The sequence below is a fragment of the Dipteris shenzhenensis genome, chromosome 8 (genome assembly GCF_047967505.1).
Source record: "Dipteris shenzhenensis isolate YYH24624 ecotype China chromosome 8, Dip_SZ_1.0, whole genome shotgun sequence".
Lineage (NCBI taxonomy): Eukaryota > Viridiplantae > Streptophyta > Polypodiopsida > Gleicheniales > Dipteridaceae > Dipteris > Dipteris shenzhenensis.
Genome location: NC_141603.1, coordinates 54350073 through 54362132, shown reverse-complemented (window position 1 = coordinate 54362132; position 12060 = coordinate 54350073). Strand labels below are relative to the sequence as shown.

The window sequence follows — 12060 nt, the reverse complement described above, 5'->3', positions numbered from 1 at the left end:
CCGCGGTTTGACCCTGGGGGGGCAAACGTGGAAGATGTTACTTCAACAGGGGATCAGTTCTTGCGTCTCGCGCCGAGGTGGAGAGTGGCTACCGTCCCTCCGGTGGATCTTCACCTCTGCACCTCTTACTCACCCCCGCTCCCCGCTCATTCGTAGCCTTCTCACGGTTTGGAGGCGACTCCGTCTCAGTCTCCTCCAGTCCCCTCCTAGCAGTCAGGAGGAGATCGACCGCCAGCCGCTCATCTGGAACGATCAGGTCAGAGATACCTTGGGCCTTCAGCTAGGGGAGAGGTCACATATCCTGTGGGACGGCGGGATGCGGGGGCTAGCCCGGTCCCTTCGAGTTTGGAGGGACACTTACAGACACTTGGAGACCGTTGCTCTAGCAGCCGCAGCCGGAGGTGTCCGTGGAGCTCAGGCAAGACGCACAGAGATAGACGGAGCGATTCCTGCCGGTTGGTTGGTTCCACCCGAGATTCAGATCCTCATGCCTGGTGATGACCGTTGGCTTGGACAGTTTACCCCCCGTGGCATCCCACTGGTGGTTGCAGGCCGGATGGACAACACCTCTGTATCCTTCTTCGCGGTTTTGGGAGACGGCCGACTCAGGAGAGAGGGTGTGCTCATCGACCCCCTTCTCTCGTGGCAGAGGGTTCGGGTCGTAGGCCTCGTGGGGAAGGTTTGGCGGATCGATCCTAGTATAGAGCAGGATTAGCTGCAGTTATGGCGACTCTGGCTTTGGGAGGGGCGGGCCCTGTCAGAGCTTGATTCGGACCCAGGTGAGTGGAGATGGCCAGAGGTTGTGGTAGACCAGGGGCCGACCCCTTTCTTCGCTTACAGCACGACATTGGGCAGGAGAGTTCTCGGGAGGATGCAGAGCCGCCCGCCCACCCAGCGGCCCAGTTGGTATGCTCAGGGTATCTCCAGGCTATTTTTGCAGGCCTTCTGAAGGCCTTGTGGGAGAGTTGGCGGCCGCGGAAGATTTCCTACTTCCTTTGGCTACTCGCCCATAAGGGTCTTCCAGTGGGGAGCTAGTTGCGGCAGATTGGTCAGGATGGACTTTGTCAGATTTGTCATGAGGACGAGGAGTCACCAAAACACTGCCTGTCGAGCTACACTCGCGCCTAGGAAGTGTGGAGGTGGACCTTCGGGATCCTTACTCGTGCAGCACCGGAGTTAGGTTTGATCACCTGGGGCGCGTCTGCTGGTGCAGCACCACACCTGGCTATCATCAGTTGTTCGAGGCAGGCCCGTAGAACCCCATGTTCCTTATCACACAGGGGACTTGGGGGTCGCTTGAGGGCATCCCGCCGCACTTGGCAGAGGCGGACATAGGATCTCAGGAGAGGCAGCCAGTGTGGGAGATTATTAGCAGCATCGTTGGATGGCACATTCGGACCTCGTGCTGCGCGCAGATCCTTGGTGGTACCTCTCTTTCGACTGCCCAAGTCATGGCCGACATCTGGAGCGAGATTATTCACACACTCAGAGGCCAGTGGGACCAGATACAGGGAGATTCCCGGGCTGGCCGGGAGAAGCGGAGATGTTTCCTCCGAGATTGGGATACGCAGGGCCTCTTCTTCGAGCATACTTCTCAGGGCCTTCAGTGGCGCTATTCACCGCCTCTCTGGCTGTTTATTCACACCCGCCTGATCCCTCCGTGAGAGAGAGCTTTTTGTTTCCACTTAGGGCTGCGTCCGATTTGTGAACGCAGCCCCGTCAGCTGCAAAACTGACCCCATGTATCTTGTTTTTTCGAAGTAATATAATCAGCACTGTTTTTTCGGCCAAAAAAAGAAGGCCCAGGAAGGTCCAGGAATGGCAAAGGAGCATGTAGAAGGCACTAGAGCCACCTGGAACTCTAGGGGGGCCACTGAAGGTACATGGCCCTCTAGGGGGGCCCATAAAAAATGCCACATCATCATTTCCCAACAACCACTCTTTTAATTCCTTGGAATGCCTTTGGGCCTAGGGATTAATTACGCTTATGTGCTAGGCACCATGCCGCGTTTAATTACACATTATTAAGCCCATGCTTGGACTTTTAAAACCAAAGTTGTCACGGTCTTGTAGTACATTAAAGTACTTAGAATTTCACGCCCCCGTGACAGTTTGATATTACATAGCTCCCAATGGATGTCCTCCCCAACATAGATGAGATCTTGGCCACTGTGTCAATGAAGATGGCGTACGTTGGGGAGTAGATAAAGAGCTCTTTCATTTCAAAGCATTTGGTGGCTCCTTGTAGGATAGTAGTATTCACGTCTTGTTGGCTTTTGTTAGCGCTCTGCGATAAAAATGCTCTCCGGCTTTGCTGAGCCTTGCTACTGTTGCTGCTCTTTGATGATTGTTGTGTTATCGTCACATGCGCTGACATTTCTCTTGCTTTGCAAGCTTGGGTTCGACTATGTGTTGCTGCCTACACAGCTATTTGAGCAACTTGCTCTTCAACCTCACTGCTTGATCTTTCCTGCTCAACTCTATGAATCTTGCTAGTGTTTGCTGCACTTTGAAGTATGCGGCTAGTTTTGTTGGGAGCCTTTCTGATCTCGATTGCTTGCACACTGTTGCATTTAGTGTTCTTACTCAATTCTACAGACGTTGCTATCAGATCTTCATTAGAGATATATGCTCTAATTTGGGCCGTTCGTATATATGCTTTATGGTTGCTACTTTGTTGACTATTAACTTTGCTCATTTTCGCACCCTCTTTGATCGACACGATTTTGTTCACAACAAAGAAACAAATTGAGGGTCCTTCTCTTTTACCCTGTTTCAAAGTTAACCCTAGGAGAAAGTCTCCTTTCACCCGTACAGGGTTACCTTAGGCGACTGCGACAAAATCCTGGAAAACAGGCTACAACCCAGTCTGTCCCTATTTTTGGCACCCTTGTGAATAGCTGATCTTTGTATGAATTTGCAAGCATAATGTTCTTGAAAGAAGGACCAAAAGTACTGTCTATGTTCTTGACCTTTGGTACAGCAAGATTGGCTCGATATGTAGGCACTAGGGATGCAAAAAGGTGTTGGATTTTCTGCCTGTGTAGGAGTGGTTCCATGGCAGATTCAGGAGGGATTTGCCCTTATTAGAATTGGCAATTTGATGGTCATGATCCAAAAGTTTAGAGGGTCCCATTTTGTCTCATATGATTCTCATAACTAGAGGCTCTAGCAACTGTATGGCAAATGATCGGCAGCCTGGCATTGCAGCACATTTGCAATACACACCACTTTCAGGCTAAGGGGCAAGGTCAAATTTACAGCAAAGTAATCAGCAATGACATTGGCTGATTTGATTCGTACCCTCCATGGTCATGACGGTTTGAAGCAGCTCTAGTTTTTCTTTTTTCTTTTGCAGGCTATTGGATTTTCTCCAGGTATTTGAATCTGTGTTTAGCTGAGGTTGCCATAACTATATTGGTGGGGATTTTGGGCTGGTTTTCTTTGCTTGGTGCTGGGTATTGTTTGTTGGAAAAGTCATCCACCCATCTGTAAGCCCCCCTATGAGGAGAGCATGGGGGAGGTGTACTTTGGGTTAGGGTTGCCAAACGGGCAGCATATTGGCTGCCATGTGGGTAGCAAACTCAGAGGTAAAACCAAGAAGAGGGGGCTGCCACATGGGCAGCTCATAGGCTGCCATGTGGGCAGCACACCTCAGGTCTTACTTGGCAAGGCGGGGTCCTTTTGGAGGCCCAGGACAGTACGGAACAAGAACTAGGAGATTCAGCGCACACTGAACCCACACTCAAAAAACTAAAGCAGAAGATAGTGAACAAGAACTCAGAATATATTCATCCATAGGTGTGGGGAAAACTGCTCCGAGTAGAGTCACAAACATCCAACAAGGTGCTGGGTAAAGCAACAGTCAGAAACGACTGGTATCCTGAGGTCTGTAGGAGCCAAGATCCTCTCACTCCTCCTGCATTGCCTGGAATCAAGCTTCAGTGGGATAGGATGGAGTGTGCCAATGCCCCCTATTTATAGGGGGAGGGGCTGAAATACCCCCCTGACTGGGCCAATTGAAAATGGGCCAAAAAGGCTCTGAACTGACCCTGTAGCAGACTGACCAGACCTGCAGCAGACCTGACTGGTCTGTTGAAGTGCCGATCTGCATCTAGCTCCTGCCAGCTACCACAGATTTGCTGCCTCTTGCCACTCCTTCCCAGCCTGTTGCAGCCCTAACAGTGGGCCTGCACAAGCGTTTACAGCCCAGATCCTACCCGGGTCTACTGAACCCAAAGTCCTCCTCATATGGGGGCTCACATGTGGGTTAGAGACCTTTTCTAATACCCCCTTTAAATGACTCAACTATTTGCCAATGCCCATGCGTCAAATGAGATGCTCTAACTGCTCTCTGGGAAGAGCCTTTGTGAAGATGTCGGAGATGTTATCCTCTGTCAGGTAATAAAGCAGCTCCACGATCTTGACCATAATCAGATCTTAATGAATGGTACTGAATCTCAATATGTTTTGTTCGAGCATGAACTACCTATGCAACTCTTGTTGTCACACATGATCACTGTAACTTCCTCTTGAAGGACTCCAATGTAATCCAGTGTCCATCCGAGGTATATGGACTCGTAGGGTGCCAAACATGTTGCTCTGTATTCTGCCTCTGTGGAAGAGAGTGCATATGTTGGTTGCTTCTTGCTGAGTCATGATATGGCACCTGATGCAAGCATGAAGCAATAGCCTAACGCTGAGCACGATGTATTCCAGTCTCCAGCCCAATCCAAATCATAGAACCCATCCAGCTCACTCGCAGTACGGTACACGATCCCATAATTGTGTGTACCCTTCAGATAACTCAAAACTCTGAATCCTACCTTCTTGCTGAGCCATGATATGGCACCTGATGCAAGCATGAAGCGATAGCCTAATGCTGAGCACGGTGTATCCCAGTCTCCAGCCCGATCCGAATTGCAGAACCCATCCAGCTCACTCATAGTACAGTACATGATCCTATAATTGTGTGTACCCTTTAGATATCTCAAAAGCCTGAATCCCACCTTGAAGCGATTCTCCCTTGGCTTCACTGAGAACTAGCAGAATAACCCCACTGCAAAAGTTATATCTAGTCTAGTATTAGTCAAATACATTGTTGCATCAATCAAATGAGACGTGTCCTCCTTGCTCAGCTTTGTCTTGACCTGGTTGGTGTTTCCTTACATTTCTCCATCTTGAACCTCCTTAGCACCTCCTGACAATACTTCTCTTGACAAATGAATATATTATTGCTCCTCTGCCAGGCTTCTATTCCAAGAAAGTAATAGAGAAGTCCTAAATCTGTAATCTTGAACTCCTTCATCAAGAGCCCCTTGGCTTCCCGGATCTTTCTCCTGTGATCACCTGTGATAATCAAGTTGTTAACATACAGGATTATTATTATGGTCTTACCTCCCTTTGTGAAGAGATAGAGGTTTGCATTAGATGAACTATGAGATAATCCCACCTCATAGAAGCACTCATTGATCCTCTAGTATTGTGCTCTTGGGGCATGTTTCATCCCATAAAGTGCCCTGCAAAGCCTGCATACCTTCTTTCCTTCTCCTAGATACCAGAAGCCCTCTGGGTGCTCGACATAGACTTCCTCTTGTAGTCCTCCATCTAGAAAGGTGGACTTCACGTCCATTTGATAAAATTTCCACTGATGGTGTGCAAGCAAAGCTATGACCATGCGTGTAGTAGTCATCTTGTCTGTAGGAGCAAATGTCTCCCCATAATCAACTTCCTCAGCCTGTGCATAGCCTTTGATGACAAGTCTTCCTTTGTACTTATCCAAGATCCCATCGGATTTAAAGTTGGGGCGATAAACCCACGTGGTCCCAAAGATCCTCCTTTTTCGAGGTCTGTCAACTAGGTCCCACGTGTGGTTCTTTAGGATGGCCTCCATTTTTGCTTCCATGGCAGCCTGCTGTGGTTTGAACAGTGGCTAAAAATTCTTCTTAACTTAATTCTTCTTTTTCTTCTATTTGCTATTTGGTTTATTGATTGCCATAGATTTATCATGAGAGCGAAAACTTATTTTTCACTTTGATTCTTAATCCATTAAATTTGATTCATTGATTTGGAGCATTGTTTTAGGTTAACAAATATTATCTAAATCTTGCACTTACCTTCATGGTGGGTCTTCTATTTGTTGTCTCTTTGGAGATACCATGTTCAGATACTAAAAAAATCTTTGTACTATCCTTGTTGATTTCCTCTTTTACTTTCATGGCAACATTACAGAGATCCTTTTTTGTCTATTTCATCTTTGCCCTATTGAGGATGTGCAGTGCCACAACCCAAAAGGATCCTTTCCCCTCAGCAGACTTAACCCTTTCTCTGTAATCTGCCATCCTGTTTTGTGGGGTCTGTGTGAAGTGGTTAGGTGCTGATCCCCTTTCCTAGAGGAGCTGTCGAAGGCCTCTGAAGTCTCCCCCTTTGCATAGATCAGGTGCATAAAGAGCTTTTGAAATAATCTTTTCCTCTCTTGAGTCCATGGTGAATGATATTATCTCCAACGTTCTGGATGGGCAGGCTGCAACGCCTTGAACCAGCTCTTGTTATTGGAGATGTGTCTTGAGGCACTCCTATCAGCATACCAGCCATCACCGTTTTTACTCACTGCATGAGCTGAGCAGTGGTCTATGACTAGAAAGAGCTTTTTTGCAATGTTTGTAGGACTTGATTTTGATTCTTCCTTGGGTTCCTTCAGTGATGTCCCATATAAGTCTTGCAACCAAATGACTACGTAGCTTCACCTTGTAGATAGGATAGTTAGTCACATCCAATTTTCCACTTGCTCCAATCTAGGAATAGACATGTGAGAAGCCATTGCAAGTGCTGAAAATGACCTGACAAACTTTGAAGTGAGTACAGCACACAAACGGTAAACTGCAAAACTGCACCTTTGCTGAATCAGAGTCTCCTTCCTAGAAGGATGCCTTTCTCCAATTCGTTGGAGCAACTTATGAGTACCATCTTTTGCTCTGGTATCATGTTAGAGTTGAGGGTCTACTGGATAAGTAAACCTATGCAACGGAATACAAACAATCTCTCTGATGTCTCACACTATTGGTGCACACACACCGAACCCACACTCAGAAAACTGAAGCAGAAGATAGTGAAGAAGAACTCATACTATATTCATCCATGGGCAAATGGGAAACTGCTCAAGGAAGAGCCACAAACATCCAGCAAGGTGCTTGGTAAAATAACAGTCAGAAAGGATTAGTATGCTGAGATCTGTAGGGATCCAAGGTGCTCTCACTCCTCCTGCATTTCCGAGAATCAAGCTTCAGTGGGATAGGATGGAGTGTGCCAATGCCCCCTATTTATAGAGGTGGAGGGCCTGAATATCCCCCTGACATGGCCGACTGAAATTGACAACCAGAATCTGAAACGACCCTGTAGCAGGCTGAGATTCGCTGCCTCCTGCAGCTCCTTCCCAACCTGGTGCAGGTTAACAGTGGCCTGCACCAGCCTCTACAGCCTTTGCAGATTGTACCCAGGTCTTCTATTGGACCCCAAGTCCTCCTCATATGAGGGCTCACGGGTAGGTCAGTGGACTTTTTAACGATATGTGTATCAAAGGGTTGTGATACGCCTGCGACATATATAACCTTTTTTTTTGTTATGCAGAGGCCTCTTGACTCCTATGTGGTGTCCTATTTTCTTCCTGATTTTCTAAGCTTCATATCAAGTCCACTCAAATCATGGCAGATGAGACTGAACAACGTTATACAATGATAGCATAATTATGCGACATCAAAACAATAAACATACATGAAATACACTGGTATTGCGATAATTCTTTCTATTTTATATGGTGCGTTGCCCTATCAGCTAGATTTAGATGCTCGTTTGGGAGAGACTAAAATGAAATCGTTTAGACTTCACAAGCAGTTGTAGCTTGAATGAAGAGATTTTGGACTACTTTTTGATTGGCCTTCTCCTTAGTGCTAGCCTTCGTCATGGCTGAGTCTTCCCTTCACCTCCGGAGTGCCGATAGAAACTCAGTACGAAGACTTTGTATAAATGGATGCTCAAGTATGTGTGGGTGTGTGAATTTGTATGTGTGAGAGCATATTTTTATACTATGGTCTACACCCACTGTTGGGCGCTGATGACGTTAGTGGGGATGTCATAGTAGCTAGTCCCTGCTATGCATGATGGAGTTTATGGTTTTTAGTCTTATGAGTGACTATCGTGAGATTGAAATTGCACTATGTTGTGTTTTTAGTAGAGGATGAGTTTGGGAATGTTCCTGGATTCATCTAGGTATATACATGAAATACACATCCGACTAACCAATTCACATAGAGCATTAATGGCATGTTCATAGACAAATTATGTTGCAGGCGCAAATAAGAAAGTGCCATTGTCCAATGTATGATGATCGTTGCATAAGAAAGGTGTCAATCGATGTATCATCGAAAACTTCTGACTCGATTAGGAATGCTATAATTGATAATCCAGAGCTTTATGAAAAGGACACGATGAACATCCAAGACTAGATATATTCTTTGGTTTCAACATGTCTGTGAACTTTGCAATAATAGATCTGGTATTATTGGTCTGTGACTTACACTTTCTTCATTTCTTTGGGAGAAGTCTCTTAAAGAAGTCTCCTAAGTGATTGCATTCATACATTTATAACTGTATGATGACCTCAATTTCTAAGGGGATTCAACTTCAAGGTCTGAAGCATGCAAAGGGAGCATGAAGATGCAAAAGGTAGTGTGAAATTGCTTCTCTTTGGACAAGTCTTCTTTGAAGGAGGCTATGGAAGTCGTTGTTGGTCTCTTTTTCTTGTCTTCATCATCTTCAGAAAAAAGACTTCTATTAACTGTTGTCTTCATCATTTGTATTGAAGAACACCAGTAGTATCTCTTTTAATGGTGGGAGGCTGATAGCTTCAACCTTGCATTAAAAGCGTTTGCAAGCGTTTGCACTTTATTAATTGAAAACTTCAAAAAATTGTACGATGATTATTAGAGTACTTTGCCAGTTTCATTCCTTTGTATTTGCTTGGCCTCCTTTCCCCCTGGTTTTGCAGCAGTTGCATGTTGACCTATGGCATTTGTATGCAGGAATGGCAGATTGTGTGTTGGTGAACAGCAAGTTTACTGCATCGATGTTTGCTGTAACTTTTCGGACTCTATGTTCAGAAGGAATCAGGCCTGCAGTGCTCTATCCGACAGTAAACATTGAAGAATTTCCTGTCAGTGCACTCGTGACCTCCCCATCTCAGGAGTAATCACCCACACCTGAAACAAATATACAATTTTACAAACCTTTTATGGCAGGTAGAGAGAGAGAGAGAGAGAGAGAGAGAGGTTTATGGGATCTACTCAATGAGCTGTATAAGGAAGTCATAATAATGGAATCTAGTAATTTGAATAAACCCTTGGGTAGCTAGCGTGTCTTGTTGTGGGTGGATGTGAATTTTTGTAGCGTTTTAGTGTTTGGTGTATGATTTCTCACTTTGTGTGTGTGTCCCCTTATGGAACTATGGGGTCTTTGATGGTAGCTCATGTATAAGCACTGGTTACAAAACCAGCTCAATCTCCATTATGAATCCTTGAGTCACTAATATTATCCCTCCCTTGTAAGAATTGGAACCCTGGGGGTTCACTTGTACTATAGGGACCTTTGTCATGTGCATGCATGAACTTTAATCTGAGAAAAAAATCCTTGTAGGGTCTCCCAACCATCTCTTCTTTTGTGAAGAAGTTTGTGATCTCTTGCTTTCTAGGTCCATGTCCATGGTGGGTCTCATAAGTCTAGACTTGAGTTGGTGACCTAGGTACGAAGAGTGCAGTTCATCTTTGGTTTGGGTAGTCAATGACTTTATTCAAATTGGCGTATCCATGGGTGAAAAGGTGGTGATGCCTCCCTAGAATTTCATAGTTATTTTGTTGTTGCATCAGGACATGCTCCTCGGTTCCATCTGATGTGTGCATGTGTGCCACAGAGTACGATGCCTCAGATTTCTATGGTGTTGTATGGCTGTCACCAGGGCGTGAGTTTTGTACTTACATGTGGGCAGGACCCTGGAAACCTAGGGGGCAGGGCCAGGATGTGGGTGAGCAAGATTTCCCCCTAGGGATTAATGACTTGGGGGTGAATTGGTGAATAAATCCAAAGAGGGGGAAAAATACCCTTAGGACCCAAGTTGGCCATTGGTTTGGTCCCACTAGAAGGGGCAAGGGGCGAATTTATTGGTTTGGCTTTAAAAATGCCCTACTAGAGGGGGCGAGGGGAAAATCATTGGTTGGGTCTTAAAAAGGTCCCATCAGAGGGGGCATTGGGGGCAAATGAAGGGGGGAATGCCAAGTGGCATTTTCCCATCCCCGAATGCATTTGGCAAGGTTCATGGTGGAGGAAAAGGCTGGAAAAGTCGCGAGTGCCGTACGGGAGCTGACATAGGATTTTTGGATGCATGGACGGGTAGAGTTTGATGGTTTTGACATACGGATCTGCCTTGGGTACTGTGCACAGCTGTTTTGGACCTTGTATGGCAGCTTGGGAGTCGGTATGGGAGGCTTTGTGTCCATTTGCAGCTCCGTGGGCTGCTGGTACGGACAGCTAGCGCTAGAAATGTCACGATCTGTGACGTATTCCTTTCTCTATTTCTAGACTTATAGATGGTTTGATGAATGGACACTTGTGGAAGGGTATGCCCTTTCGACGGGACACTTGCCCTTTCGACGGGACACTTCCTAATGAGGCACAACCCTTCACAAGAGACATCCTATTGAAGAGACATTTCTATTATAATGTACCCTCTCATCAAGGGTCACACCCTTCACAAGGGGTACACACCTCTTCATGCACATACCCTTTGGAGTACACACCTTTTCATGCGTGACTCTTCACTCTCTATATAAGAGAGGCCCAATTGTATGGATGACAACACTACATCCACCCTACAGACATTCAAGCAATACAATTATTCCTTGTTCTCTGCTATCTCAGTCTCCTTTCTGTTCCTTAGCACATTTCTAAATATAGTAAATCTAGGATTTCTTACAGTGGTATCAGAGCAAATTTCGCTCCTGCCTGTAGGAAATGCCCCCCACCTTCTAGCGCCGATCTGATACATCTCTTCCGCTAGAAGGATATTCCGTGCACATTGTGCATGGAAGAGATGGAGAGGATGAGCGTAAAAATTTTTAGCGCCAATCTTGCCTAAAGTCATCTATGGCCTCTCCATCTCCCACACATCACAAGTTGATGTGAATGGACACGGCAAAAATCGTGTCTTTTCAGGTGCTTGGGCTGTCCCAAAACCAAGGGACGCACCTTTTCCACCATGGGACACACCTTTTGATGAAGAGTCTCGACTCCTCACTCAAGGGACACACCCCATCGTGGACAAAAGGACATACCTATTTATGTAGGGACACGCCTTTTAAAAACAGGGACACACCCCTTCATGAAAAGGTGCACCTATTCCAAGGGTCACACCCCTTCGAATAGGCACACCTTTTAGGCCCCAAGTACCTACAAAAGGGTACCTAGAGGGGTAAAAAGGGAAAAAAATAAACCCATCCCCTACCCTTAGGTTTACCCTAGCTACCTAGGGTTAACTAAACCCCCAATTTAATTTTTGGGGCAACTAACCACCTAGGCAGCCTCAACGAAAAGTCGCCAGCCCTTCCTTTTCTATCCCGTACGGCCTGCACCGTACGGAATTCCTGGCAGCCCTGCGCAGCACCAGCCCTGCACCGTACGGACTTACCTGCAGCCTGTGCCAGCCATCGCCCTGCGCAGCCCTGCGCCGTACGGTCCGCCAGCCTGCACCATACAGCCTGCGCAGCCCTGCACCAGCCCTGCGCCGTACCACCCGCAGCCCTGTACTGTACAGCTTGCGCAGGCCTGCACCGTACTGCCCGCAGCCCTGCACCGTACTGCACGACCAGCCCCTGCGCATTTCATTGGCCTCGCCAGCCCCCCCCCCCCCTGCGATATCCTTTGGCCTCTCCAGCACGCAGCCCCCCCTCCTGCGCGGTCCTTGCCAGCCAAGCCTTCGCTCCTGCCTTTTCCTGTGCAGAACAGCCCTGGGAACTGC

The 12060-nt window shown here is 46.9% G+C and overlaps 1 protein-coding gene across 1 annotated transcript in view; it reads left to right on the top strand.

Annotated features, from left to right (window-relative positions):
* LOC147899683 (UDP-Glycosyltransferase superfamily protein) overlaps nucleotides 1–12060 on the top strand; it is a 92449-nt gene that overhangs the window by 46067 nt on the left and 34322 nt on the right. The window contains exon 5 of the mRNA XM_087378188.1: nucleotides 9077–9239. Within this exon, the coding sequence (XP_087234314.1) occupies nucleotides 9077–9239 (163 nt within the window). The remainder of the gene's footprint in view (nucleotides 1–9076; nucleotides 9240–12060) is intronic.